The sequence below is a fragment of the Calypte anna genome, chromosome 3 (assembly GCF_003957555.1).
Source record: "Calypte anna isolate BGI_N300 chromosome 3, bCalAnn1_v1.p, whole genome shotgun sequence".
Classification (NCBI taxonomy): domain Eukaryota; kingdom Metazoa; phylum Chordata; class Aves; order Apodiformes; family Trochilidae; genus Calypte; species Calypte anna.
Window position 1 is genome coordinate 4,688,753 of NC_044246.1, and position 14,527 is coordinate 4,703,279.

At 41.9% G+C, this 14,527-nt stretch overlaps 1 protein-coding gene across 1 annotated transcript in view; it reads left to right on the plus strand.

Annotated features, from left to right (window-relative positions):
* LOC103539863 (DISC1 scaffold protein) overlaps positions 1-13,427 on the plus strand; it is a 100,825-nt gene extending 87,398 nt beyond the window's left edge. Inside the window, exons 9-11 of the mRNA XM_030446704.1 lie at positions 24-126; positions 11,609-11,797; positions 13,402-13,427. Of these exons, the coding sequence (XP_030302564.1) occupies positions 24-126; positions 11,609-11,797; positions 13,402-13,427 (318 nt within the window). The remainder of the gene's footprint in view (positions 1-23; positions 127-11,608; positions 11,798-13,401) is intronic.
* The last annotated feature ends 1,100 nt before the right edge of the window (positions 13,428-14,527 follow it).

Genomic DNA, 14,527 nt, shown 5'->3' on the forward strand with positions numbered 1-14,527 from the left:
CAATTAATTCTCCCTCAATCTAGGTCTGTACAAATCAGAAGCTCTGCAGCACTTTGAGGAGCAGAGTGAGTGCTATTGAGACCCAGCTACCAGCTCTACTCCAAGCCAAGATGCTGGCTGTTTCAGGTAAGTTTGAAGTGAGGAGAAGGAGCAAGACTGATGAGTGATGTATTTAAGGCAGTTGTTGACTTTTTCATAGCTGAAAATCCTAAGAAGTAGCTTAGATGTGGTTTTGTTGAGATCCTTTGCTGTCATGGCAAATCCAGAGGCTGTGCCAAGTACTTCAGGTCCTTCTCCATGGTTGGGAATTCCTGGTGGAGCAATGCTGGGTGGTAGGGAGGAAAGAAGAAAAGAACATGATATTTTCCCAATAATCATCAATATTTTCCCAAATAATTATCAATAGCTATTCCTAGACCTTAGAAATTACATGCCTCAAGCTCTCTTGCTAAGACTACAGATTTACAACACTGGTAGAATAATAACAAGTGTGGCTTTAAAGGACACTTTAGAATGGAATACAATAATTGGCAGTTTCTGCTGCTCAGATCATTAGACAACTATTGTTGGCAGTAAAGGAGCAATTTGGTCCTTGAAGCACCCAGGCATGTTATTTACAACCAGTAAAACATTGAAATGTGATTACAGAGTCTGATACATAACAGTTTGCACACCCTTTACTTGGGATTACTGCACTGTTTGCTGAGGAAAAAAAGGCAAAGCACAGTCCTGTCTGTTAAGTTTGAAGAAGTGGGGTTTCCAGTTCAGGAAATTGCTTGCAGATGTGAGAAGAGCTGTGTCTCTTTGCCAGACACCTGCCCCAGAGAGCAAGCCAGGAAGGACTGAATGTAGCCTTGGCTACAAGGAATTTTCCAGTGAGTAAAGAAAGGTTTAAGAGGTTTTTTTAACACATCCAGGCAACATGTTGGTAGCTATCTGGTGGTGATTTACCTTCTCAATTGGATGCAAGGAATTAGCACCAGCACACATGAATAATTCTAAAATGAAACCTTGTGCAGTGTCATGTGGTTGGTTTGCCAGAAGTGGATAAAATCAGGTTTTGAGCCTTAAGGAAACTAAGAACCATACCTTGTGTTGTTTCTGAACATTCTAAGTTTCCTTGCTTCTTTTAACACCTTTTAGGAATGGAAACCTCAGTTTTTCTGTGTCCAGTTGTGAGCAGCAAGTTGAGCAATCACCCTTCTCTGCCCAAAGGCTGTTTGAATGTAGTAATTTTCTTTTCAGAAACGAGGTCGAAGTTTCCCTCAGCCATTTTATCACTTTCCTGAGAACAAAATAACCCAGAAACTAACCTGCAGCCTTCAGTACTGCCAGCAGTTGGCCAGAGATGTGCCTCAGTCTGATGCTTTGAGAGAGTAAATAACAAATTGAGGATGATATCCAAAGCATGAAGAGCAATATTTTATACTTTCTAGCTCTTAAAATAAGTTGCTTGTTTCAGGAATGAATTGAAAAGACAATTTAATGCTGATCTTTCTAGAAAGACATTATTTATCTTTCTAGAAAGAGAAATTTTCACAGTACTGCAACTCTAGGATTCTCTCCCAGTGCTTTTTGAGATGCATCATTGCTCTTTCTTAGTACTAATAAGAAGCACTGATTCTTTTTCTTATTCTTGCTCAAAAAAGCTCTTAATGAAATTGTAATGGATTTGGGAGGTACAATCCTAATTGGCTACTAAGGGAAAATTTTGGAGGGAACTGGTTGAAATTCACTGAGAAAAAGGTATTTGGTGACAGTTTATACTGTAATTTCTTTACTTCATTGTAAGATAAGGATACATTCATTTGGTGTGTTGGCACTTGCTTATGTTAAATTCAGAGCTGGAATGCAGAGGATACAGGGGAAATACAGGTACAATAAAAAATCACTCAGAAGACCTGAAAGAAAAAAAAATTCTGAAAAAATCAGAGTATTTTAGTCTTAGAGCATGAAGTAATAAATTCAGAAAAGCCAGGCTGCAGGATGAATTGTAGCTGGCAGAGAGGGAAGTCTGGAAGAAAAGATTTGGTAAAAGAAGAAGAAAGAGGAAGGAAGAGGTAAAAATAGGGGGTTTGTGGGTTTGTTTTACTTACCAAAGCAAAACCAGTGAGCAGGGGGTAGCATGGAGAAGGCTGGATTATTCAGTTTGGATTTTTCAGCTTCCCTGCATCCCTGTGTCAGGCAGGAATGAATGACACCTCTTGAATAAGGCATAGTTAGAAGTAGACTTTAGCCTTTAAGATACTGGTGTTGGGGTTTAAGGAAGATACTGTATGTGCCTGTCCCCTGAAGTGTCAGGCAGCTAACAGAATATTAATGAACAGCCTGGATATATTAAATTGGTAGAGGTGGGAGAATCTTTAGTTGGGTAAAATACAATTATTTAGGGACAGCCTTGGAATAATTTAGAGGGCATTACAGTGTATATATAAGTATGCAGTAATAATGAAGTTGAGGTAGTCTGAGTTAGAGGTTTTCATTGAGCATCAGACAGAGAAAAAAAATCTCTTATTTCTGCTTTTTTTCTTGTTTGTTTTTGGGGTACCATAGCAGTTAGCTCATTCGTAGAATCCTAGAATTGGCTGGGTTGGAAGGGACCTCAGAGATCATCAAGTCCAACCCTTGATCCACTCCCGCTGCAGTTCCCAGCCCATGGCACTCAGTGCCACATCCAGGCTCTTTTGAAATATCTCCAGACACGGAGAATCCACTACTTCCCTGGGCAGCCCATTCCAATGCCTGATCACCCTCTCCAGAAAGAAATTCTTTCCGATATCCAACCTAAACCTCCCCTGGCACAACTTGAGACCTTTTGTGCCCTCTTGTCTTGCTGAGAGTTGTCTGGGAAAAGAGCCCAACCCCCCCTGGCTCCAACCTCCTTTCAGGGAGTTGGAGAGAGTGATGAGGTCTCCCCTGAGCCTCCTCTTCTCCAGCCTCAACACCCCCAGCTCCCTCAGCCCTTCCTCACAGGAATTCTGCTGGATCCCTTCACAGCCTCCTTGCTCTTCTCTGGACCTGCTCCAGCACCTCAATCTCCTTCCTGAGGGGCTGAGGGGCCCAGAACTGGACACAGGACTCAAGCTGTGGCCTCCCCAGAGCTGAGCACAGGGGCAGAATCCCTTCCCTGGACCTGCTGGCCACACTGTTCCTGATCCAGCCCAGGATGCCATTGGCCTTCTTGGCCACCTGGGCACACTGCTGGCTCAAACCATTCAAACCATTTCTTCAAACAGAACCAATGGCTGCAGGGAACAGCTAGTTTTCTCTAAGCAGATGTTGCATCATTTTAGTTTAACACAGCATTTTCCTTGAGGAAGCAGTCAGGGTGATTCTGGAACAGAGTCAAAGCAAAAAGTAACTGAAAGCAGTTGCACATATCTGGATCCACATATTCCAAAGGTCCAAGCTGGATGAGCCTAAAGAACAGAGTTATTATGCCACACATACATTACTACATCCATACTAATGGTTACATTGGTTTTCAGAGCTTACATGTGATGACTTGGGAAGCATGATGGATACCTCAGCATTTAATGGCAGCCTTGATGGCTTCAGGCAACATTCAGCTCCTCTCTGAGCTGCACTTGGTGTTTTCAACATATTGATTTGCAGTATTTGCAGCAGACAATATGAGAATATAGGCTCTCTTGTTTTCAAATACCACAATAAATGCAATGCAAGCTTAAAAATTCTACTAATCCTCTCTCAATACAATACCTTGGGTTTTAAGACTATATAATAAATGACATTGTAAAAATATAAAAGATGATGCTACATATGTAACCATCTCTCCTCCATATTATTTTGACCATGGGAGAAGTGTAAAATCAAATCTAGAGGAGAAAAAAAAAATAGGTTTATGAATCTTTGGTTTATTGAAGGCTGTAAAATAAATACAATAAATTAAATAAATTGCAGCGAGATTTGATGAGGGAGAAAACTCAAAAGCCCATACTTTCAAGAGGTGTTTCTTTCAGCAGTTACAATTAGATCCTTTATTTCAAAACCTCTCCTACTTCTGATTGGCATTTGCCTGTTGTGACAAATGACTTCATACTCCTGAGATGCTAGTCCAGAATTTTCCCCCAAATGTAATTAGTAGAATCTTATTATATTGTTCTTGGGGTTTTTTTTTTAAAGTCTGTAGCACTGGCTAATTACAGCTAACAAGTGCTCCCAGTGGCATGAGGTGTTCCTGTTGACAAACACATTTGTAAACACATAGCAATGAAATCTTATGCTTTAGCATCTTGTAGATTTCTTTTAATTAAATCAAGCACCTCAATGTCAGTGCTTAGAAACCTCCATTGGAACAGTTGCATCTTACAGTAGCTTTAACTAATAAAAAAATTCTTATCAGTTATAGGAAGAACGTGGCAGTGCCTGATGCTCTGTTCTTTCTCTGAGCATCTTGTGTCTATTTAGCATGAATTTTTTTTTTTTTTAGGGAATGATTGCAGGTGAAATAATTTTCTTACTGGCTGAGGTTTCAAACAGGATGATTTGTAAACTGGTGTGAATGTAACTGTAGAAATATAATAAAAATCTATTTTCTTGCTTTGGGCTCTTTTGCAGGAGAGCAAATGTGAGAACTGGTGTGTTTCTCTGGTTCTTCCTCTGTGAAAAAATGAATTGGAAGTGGAAGGATGCAAGCTAATGTGAATTTTTGGTCATCATTCTGTCTGGTTCATATATTTGAATGAGAGGTTGTTGGTTGATGTGTGTTAGAATGGCTTTAGAGGTGCTCTGTGAATTTTTTTCCCTCTAGAGCATGCATAAGAGTTTGGGACTGGAGAGCCAGGATGGGAGCTAAGCAGGCAGGAATGAAATCCTGAGTTCCTGATGTACTTATCTATCAGATGGATGTCAGTAGCTTCTGTTTTCACAAATACCAAATAGAATCCAACACAGGAGTGAGGATGTTGTGACTTGTAAGTAGTTAAAAAAATAGTTTAAAAATTCTCCTCTCCAAACAGCCTACACCAGCAAGGGTTTGTGTCTCATCACCCTGGCTCTGTTCCATGAAATACCTGCAAATGGGAATATTGTTGTGGGGTGATTGCCAGCAGTGCAATGAAAAGGGTTTTGTCCTTATGTCAATGTACAAATGGGATTTCTAAATAACATGACATAAATACCAGTGTATTTTCACAGAACTTACTGCTGGGACTGTTGCCTCTCTGCCTTCTCTTTGGGGCTGATTTAGGGCAAGTTCTGCATGGCCCAGGAAACAATTGTAACCAAAACCAAACCCAAAACTCTTGTCCCATGGGCAGGCTGTGCTGTGGTCTGGAGGGGACATGAGAAAACCCCTGTGACATCTGTGGAAGGGGACAAGCCCAGCTCTGATCTTCACCATTCCCAAGGGCTGCATGAAATCAACCTCCTTTTTGCCAAGAAGAATCAAAAAAACCCAAAACAAAACAGAGAGAGAAATATTCATGGCACCTAGATTTAGGTACTAGAAGTGCATGCACAAAGAGTCAAAGTTTATCACCTGTTTTGTGCCTTTCCTCATTGATAATTTTACTATATATAATTCTATAATTTTCACTGGAGCTTTTGTGTTATTACTGATTTAAAATTTTATTCTTGTTGGGATTTTTGTCTCTCTTTCTTTTCTTTCTTTGATCCCTGGGTTGCTCTGTGGTGACTGATACAAGAGGCTTTCTGTGGCAGAGAATTCCTCCTCCAAAAGCATGGCTATAGGGGCTCTTGTCTGCCTCTAGATATATTTTATTACCTTTCAGGATCACATCAGCCACTCAGTTGCATTATGTTTCATAAAAGTGTTGGCACATCTTATTGCTTAAAAATAAAAATTGTAATTTGGACATGCTGGAATCCTGTAAAACTTTTCAGGAGATAATAGACTGTCCCTCATTTGCTATTTGTTTTTCAGAGGTGCAAACACACTGACAGTGAATCCAAAATCTTAATATTTTTAGTTTTTTTTTTTTCTCTTTCTGAGCATGATATTTCTTTTCTTGAGTTTCTGCTGTTGGAGTTGCTTTGTATTCTCATTAATCACAAGATGGAGGATTTTCAGCCTTGTGTTCCAGTACCATTGATAAATACCATGGTGGCAAATGCCCCAAGCTAAAATGTAAATTTCCACTTTCTTATGTATTATTAAAAGTGTGTCAGTCTATGAAGAATCAGTTCATTAATGATAAATAACAGTCAGGCTGTTCTTTCTGACATTCCATCCAATGTCCAGTGTGAATGCTTCAGTGTTGTGCAAAAATTCCTTCTTTTTTTTATACCACAATGAAAATAGCTTGTGCTGGGATAGGACAAACCTCTCTGCTTCAGTGTGAATCATGGAAACTAGGAATTTCTGTGATTTCTGGTGTCAATGTGAGGAAAAGTGAGAGTAAAGGATTTGTGGGTCATTATCTTTCTCTTGTATTTTGAAGGGAAAATATTTAACAAAGCTTAAGCCCTGTGCTCAGCTCTGGTGAGGCCACACCTCGAGTTCTGTGTCCAGTTCTGGGCCCCTCAGTTCAGGAAGGATATCGAGGTCCTGGAGCAGGTCCAAAGGAGGGCAACCAGGCTGGTGAAGGGACTCGAGCACAGACCCTATGAGGAGAGGCTGAGGGAGCTGGGGCTCTTCAGCCTAAAGAAGAGGAGGCTCAGGGGAGACCTCATCACTCTCTACAACTCCCTGAAAGGAGGTTGGAGCCAGGGGGGTGTTGGGCTCTTTTCCCAGGCAACTCTCAGCAAGACAAGAGGGCACAAAAGGTCTCAAGTTGTGCCAGGGGAGGTTTAGGTTGGAGATGAGAAAGAATTTCTTTCTGGAGAGGGTGATCAGGCATTGGAATGGGCTGCCCAGGGAAGTAGTGGATTCTCCGTGTCTGGAGATATTTCCAAAGAGCCTGGATGTGGCACTGAGTGCCATGGGCTGGGAACTGCAGTGGGAGTGGATCAAGGGTTGGACTTGATGATCTCTGAGGTCCCTTCCAACCCAGCCAATTCTATCATTCTATGAAAAATAACACATTTCTTGTTTTTTACAAAATGGGACAGATTTCAAACCATATTTTTAGTCCGTTTGTTGCTGACAAATGGTCTCAAAATCATTAAATATTAGTTTGAAGCCTGCTAAATGGGCAACAGTCTGCCCAATATAGTAAAATCTGACAGTGAGCTGTTATAATGGACACGAGTTTGTGGCATGTAACTATGGAGAGAGGGAATATATTTGATATATTCTGAGGGCTGTAGTGTATAGCCATACATGTAAGATTTTGGGAAGAGAGGAAAATAAGGTAAAGATACTATTTATGTTTAAAGTGAGTAAAAGCAATAGTATAACTAGGTGCCTGGATATATATATATATATTACTATTTTATTTGTCCAATTGGGGTTGCTCTGCTTGATTTGGCTGCTGTTTCTGGCCTTGACATCAAGCCTGGAGCTTACCTGATATCACTTTCTGTAGAGACCAAGGGATGAAGGGTTTGTGTGAAGAGAGCAAGATGAAGAGGGAAGTTTAAACTGGGCTTTTTTGTTGCTGTCTTTTTGGGTAATAGTAAGGTTCAGCCCCTCAAAATTAAGTGTATATACTCAGCTCCTTATGACCATGTACTGCAGAGATGTTATCCAACCTGGCCAGAGCACTGGATGCTTCAAATGAGCTGGAAAGAGAAAATATTCAAGTGTTGGAGGATTCTAATCAGTTTGGCCAAGTTCTCATGAAAGGTTTCTGGTTTTGCTCTAATCCCAACTTCCCTTCACATGGTTGTTCTTCCCTTCTTCCCCATTTTATCCCAGCACTGTTGATTTCATATATGCATTCAGGTTGAAGTACTAATCAATAATTAATAGATTTCAGACTGATGGAGCAACAGACTTTCTAGCTTGGACATTTATAAGCAGTTTTCTGACCTTGTGGGTTTTTTCCCTGGTCTGCATCACTGGGGTACAGGGGAAGAGTGAGAAAAGGGGCATTTTGCCCTTCAGTCCCCTCCACAGCATCCCTGTCTCATCTCTTGGTTTAGACCAGAAGCTCAGCTTGGGTCTTAGACTGTTAATTCCTTAGATCTGTTGTCTCCATGCAGATTTTCTCAGTGATTACCTCTTAGCTTCAGTGCTTTTTGACTTTCATGGCAAGAGTTAGGGCTGACTTGATTTGTCTCATGTCCCCCAAGGAGGGGGGGACTCTCCCAACAAACACTGAGTGGCTGACAAAGTAGCAGTTACTGTGTGCACTTAGAACAATTATTTTTTCATCAAAAAGAGGAATTAGAACATTTTCAGGATATTAGCAAAATAAAACAGATTGACACTAGAATATTTCTACAGCATTCAATGTGACTTTGTCTCTTACCAAACAGAAGCCCCAGGAGGGCATGGTTTGTTGTTTTTTTTTTTTACTGCTGGCAGCTAGGGATTATATATTAATTTTTAAATCAGCTTCTTACAGCATCTAGAAAGCAGTTATTTTTGTTGCTGTGATTGAGGTCACTGGTGGCACTTTGAGCACAGGGGTTTGTATGCACACTTCTGAATTTTCATTGCAGACTTCCAGAGATTTCTGCTGCCAAGGGGAGCTGCATCAGGCAGTTGGGGCTTTTGGAGATATATATATATATATATATATCCCCAAATATATATATATATAAATATATATATATATATATGTGATGCCACTTCCTCACAGCCTCAGTTTTGATAGAAAGTTTTCCTCTGAGAATTAAGATCCCTTCAATCTGTATAAAACTTTCATTTTTAATACCTTACCCATTTTTTCCTTGCTGTCTTCTGAAACTTCAGAGCAGGCTTCAGATTGTAATGAAGAATTTGCCTTCATCTTTTATTAAGGCTTTTGAGTGTTGATGGCTGGGATGAGCTGAGATGAATCAAGGTGCACCCTGAGTCTCATTACCCTTAGAAGCCTCTGAATATTTGCCATCCTCCCAGTGATTTCTGCCTTGCTTGTCTTGCTGTTTGGTTTTACTGTTTAGGAAACATGAGAGATTAAAGTGATAAAGTTTGTGGTGTAGTTTCTCAGTAAATGCACTTGGAAGCCAGAAGATCCTACTATTTGCAAAGCATGTTTGTAGTTTTTCACCTGTGTAATTCTTTGTAAAAAATAAAACTGACACACAGGGTTTTAGCTGAGAATTAGAAATCAAGGGAGTTTTGAACTCTTAAAGCTGATTTTTTTTTTAATTTAAACAAGGAAAACAAGTTCACTGAAACTACTGTAGCTCTAGGACTAAATAAAAAAATCCCCACAAAACATGAAGTTACCATACTTAGCAACATTCAGTCTTTACTCCTGATGATTATGATGGTCTTTTCCAATGAAAGTACAGTTTTCCTTTGGCAAACCTGTCCTCAGACAGCCACTGACTTTGCACAACATCTCTCCTGCAGGAGAATGGTTGTGATTATCTGTTGGGAGTTCTTCCATCCACCCTGAGACTCTGCTGGGGTGGTTTGCTGCCTCCCACCTCTGTAAATCCTCCTGTCCCATTCTTGCTCCCCTGTCCTGAAGGAACTAAACAGAAGCTAAACCAATCCTGTTTAAGACTTTGGATTATGTATAAGTTTTCTAAAATAATTTTTTAAAATTGATCTGCTCTGTTTAAGCAATATTCCTGGAAGAAAAGCCAAAGGACACCTTTATATCTGAATTATGCTGGTATTAAAAATGTATTCCAGCAGTCTAAGGTTACTGCAGATACTTCAGAAGGTGATAAGACATAGGTGTGACTGGGTGTGCATAATATTTGTTTCAGGGCTACATTTCCTAAGTGCCTTTACTTACCAGATGTCATCACCTCTTAGCTCACACCACCACATTTTTGCTGAGTTAGGATGATGCTGAAGTTTAGATCTTCTGCTAGAGATATTTTGTCTTGTATTGGGCAACTCTACATGGAAATTACTTCAGTCAAGTATTCCTTAGATTTAAGTGGGGGCTTTTTGTGTTTGGATTATTTTTTTCTCTCCTTTTTTTTCCCCCTTGGCCGAGTAGCTAAATTATTGAAAACACACAGGTACAGCATGTAATTGTAGCATTGTAATATACTGCTATTTAAGATAATAACTCAGCATCTCACTGTCATTACCTATTTATATTTCAGAAGTGAGGAAATGTTCCTCTCCAGCTTCTTATAAAAATGCTTTTCAGAAAGGTTAATTGGGCAAATTCCTCCTGGAAGGCAGGAGGGCTCTGCAGAGGCACCTGGACAGACTGGAGAGTTGGGATGATCCCAAAGGATGAGGTTCAACACAACAACCCCATGGGGAGCTCCAGGCTGGGCACAGAGAGGCAGAAAGGGACCTGGGAGTCTGGATTGACAGGAAGCTGAACATGAGCCAGCAGTGTGCCCAGGTGGCCAAGAAGGCCAATGGCATCCTGGGCTGGCTCAGGAACAGTGTGGCCAGCAGGTCCAGGGAAGGGATTCTGCCCCTGTGCTCAGCTCTGGGGAGGCCAAAGCTTGAGTCCTGTGTCCAGTTCTGGGCCCCTCAGCCCCTCAGGAAGGAGATTGAGGTGCTGGAGCAGGTCCAGAGAAGAGCAAGGAGGCTGTGAAGGGATCCAGCACAAGTGCTGTGAGGAAGGGCTGAGGGAGCTGGGGGTGTTGAGGCTGGAGAAGAGGAGGCTCAGGGGAGACCTCATCACTCTCTCCAACTCCCTGAAAGGAGGTTGGAGCCAGGGGGGGGTTGGGCTCTGCTCCCAGGCAACTCTCATCAAGACAAGAGGGCACAAAAGGTCTCAAGTTGTGCCAGGGGAGGTTTAGGTTGGAGATTAGAAAGAATTTCTTTCTGGAGAGGGTGCTCAGGCATTGGAATGGGCTGCCCAGGGAAGTAGTGGATTCTCCATGTCTGGAGATATTTCAAAAGAGCCTGGATGTGGCACTGAGTGCCATGGGCTGGGAACTGCAGCGGGAGTGGATCAAGGGTTGGACTTGATGATCTCTGAGGTCCCTTCCAACCCAGCCAATTGTAGGATTCTATGAAATGTTCTGGGCTGTCCTGTAAACCAGTGGCAAACTGAGCTGTCCAAGGGAGCCAAGCATTGGTGCAGTTGGTGATACTGAGTTTTCTGTCTGTTTCTGAGGTTTCATGCTCCAGGGAGTGCCAGAAGTGTGGAGGGTTGGGGTTTTTACAGATGTTTTCTCAGAACAATCTCCTGATGGTCTTTGCATAGGGTGCACATCATCTAAAAAATACAGCTTCTCATTTCTAAACAACCTTCTGGTGCTTGTTATGGACAATGCCATCAGCTGCTTTGTCCAAGGAAGAAATCCTTCAGGGTTTAGCAGATTGATAGTAGCATCTGTTTTAAAAGTATTGGGAGTTGAGGTGTCCTCCAAAAGAAGAAAATGGTCTGACAGATCCCACCTCAGTAATCAGTGACTTAGTGTGGCATTTTTTCAAGTGTGGGTCATTCTTTAGCATGTTAATGAACTGGATGCTTACAAAGCAGGTTTTGTTGTTTGGTTTTTTTTCCAAAATTGGTCTTTCAGTTTCTGCTGGAAAGTCCAGTTGCTTAATTTCCCTAATTTGTTTCTTAATTTATGTATGCTGCAAGTGTCTTTTTCATTGTCTCTCTTCTCCCTCTTCCCTCTGCCTCCACAAAACATGTAGGAAGTAATTTTGGGACTGCAAAGGATCTAGCAGAAGACATAAAATCATTGACATCTGAGAAGGAAGGGCTGGAAGGAGTTCTGAATGAACTGTTGATTCTGAGTGCCAGAAACATCCGAAAATTAGAGAGAATAAAAGATGATTACTCCAGACTGAAAGAAGAGCTGGAAGAAGGAGAGGCTGCCTTTGGTAAGTAGCTCCCAGTCTGTTAAAGCTTTTGCTCAGTCATGAGTGCCTAGAGGTCTGCTGGGTTCAAAGAACCATCCTGCATTTCACAAAACTTCCTGAGTTGCTGAGGGCACTTTGCTCAGGATCTGGATGAGCAAAATTCTGACTGTGCCCTCAGCTGTTTCCATTGGAGCTGGGGGTAGGTTGAGGGGCAGAAGGGATATCCCAGTAATATACAGCTGGGATATATCCAAATTTTAGCCCATTTCTCAAAATCATCCTTTTCTAAGCCCACTTTTGTCATTAAGATGTTGATATTCTGGATTTATTCATACACAGAGGAATATAGTCTATGAAGTAGTAGATGTGGTTTGCTGTGACATTAGAACCATATTTACTATAAATATTTAGTGTATATGTGACTTGTTTGGTGGTCAGTGTGAATGTATGATGTGCAAGGCATGCCTGGTTCAAGACAAGGGTTTTCTTTTTAATTTTGTGCTTGAAAAGGAGGGTTGAACAGTTTGCCAAGCACAGCTCCCATGGAACTGGAGTTTCAGTGCATGGGGTGTCAGGGTTTAACACTGGCCCGGCAATTAGACCAAGTGACAGCTGCTCTCTATTAATCTCCCTCTCCTCCTTGATGAAGAAAGGAGAGAGAATAAGGGAGAGAGACTGAAGGGTTGGAAACTAAACTACACAACTTTAATGAAACAGGAATGATAAATAGGAAAAATGACTAAATCTATACAAATACACAGGAAAATGGATCCCACATTCCTCCCCCCTTTTCCCCCAATAACTCTCACGTCACCACCGAGGCTGCAGGGCAGCCCTGGGAAAGTCGAGGCTGGAATCCTTGGGTCAGGAGCAGTTGGAGCTGGAGGCAGGAACACACAGATATGGGCTGGGATGGATCAGGAGCACAGGCAGAGGAATGGATGGAATCCTTCCAGGATGCTGAAGGAAACAAGGACAGGTGAATGAAGGGAAGCAGGAAATCTGGCTTGACCCTCGTGATGCCTCAAATTTATCCTGAGTATGAGGTGTATGGGATGGAATCCTCTGTTTGGTCAATTCTGGCATCTCTCTTGTCTGTTCCTCCCCAAAGGAGGCTGCAGGTGGGACCTCTTTATTCCTTCTGGAGGGTAAAAGTTTTCCTCAGAGCTGAGCAGTGTCCTTGGCTCTGCACACCAGTCTCTAGCAGTAACTATAAACATCAAGTGTTATCAGTCCTAGAAGCACACACTGTCTGAGAAACTTGCTGTTAATTTCAGCAAGTGCAACTACTTAAAGAGACTCAGCTAAAAGCAAAAGTACAAGACAGAAAATCACCTTTATCCTGGCCCAAACCAGGACAATGGGGGCACTGGGGAAGTTCTCTGGCATTACTGGGAAGAGAGTGAAAAGAAAATAGCAATGTCCTGCCTAGACTTGATTATCCTCTTGTCTACTGTACCCTCTCCTGAAGTTGAGCACATGAAGTGGCCTTGCTTCTTGAAAGAGACAAAATGACAGCTTTTTGTCTACAAATATTCAGTTATTCTATGTACTTCTCAACAGTGAAGTAGAAATCTGAGAGGTACTTGAAAACTCTGAGGTTTGAGATGTCTTTGCTTTTCCAGGACCTTATGAGCAGTATGTTGGCTGAAAAGAGGAAAGTGGCTTTTTAATAAGTTTCTTCATAGGCAAGAGCTATCTTAGTAGCAACAAAATAAGACTATTTTGTCTATAGTATGTCTATATGTCTATAATATGTCTATAATATAAGACAATATTTTAAAGATGCAAATGACAGATTTTGGGCAAGTCAAAAGGACCAGTGCAATGCTGTGCAGTGATCTCTCACACTCTGGACAAGACAAACTTAGGGTTAGGGTAAGAGGAATATATATATATATAAATATATATATACACACACACAGAGTCACACTCTACTAGGTATGAACTGTCTTAGAAACTAAATAAACACTTTAAAAAATGATTCCTCAAATGAGTGCACTATTACCTAAGCCATATGATCCAAGCTCCCATCAGGTTAATCCTTCTTCATTGCCTGGATTTGCAAGTGAGCTGAAGGAAGTTCTGCCCTTCCAACCTGTCAGTTTTGTTGCTCCTTTGTTTCTAGAACAATTAAGCTTCCTGTAACACACATGCACTTCTCATTTGTGGTTTTCTTCTTTCAGCAAAGCCCTGTGTTAGACTGGTGCTGAAGCAAAAGAATTGGTTGCAGTTCATAGGTTTCTTTTTTTTCCCCTTTGCATTTTGTAGCTGTAATGAGGTGGCTTTTATTGACAGGAAGGTGACCATGAGCCAGCAGTGTGCCCAGGTAGCCAAGAAGGCCAATGGCATCCTGGCCTGGCTCAGGAACAGCGTGGCCAGCAGGTCCAGGGAAGGGACTCTGCCCCTCTGCTCAGCTCTGGGGAGGCCACAGCTTGAGTCCTGTGTCCAGTTCTGGGCCCCTCAGCCCCTCAGGAAGGAGATTGAGGTGCTGGAGCAGGTCCAGAGAAGAGCAAGGAGGCTGTGAAGGGATCCAGCACAAGTGCTGTGAGGAAGGGCTGAGGGAGCTGGGGGTGTTGAGGCTGGAGAAGAGGAGGCTCAGGGGAGACCTCATCACTCTCTCCAACTCCCTGAAAGGAGGTTGGAGCCAGGGGGGGGTTGGGCTCTTTTCCCAGGCAACTCTCAGCAAGACAAGAGGGCACAAAAGGTCTCAAGTTGTGCCAGGGGAGGTTTAGGTTGGAGATTAGAAAG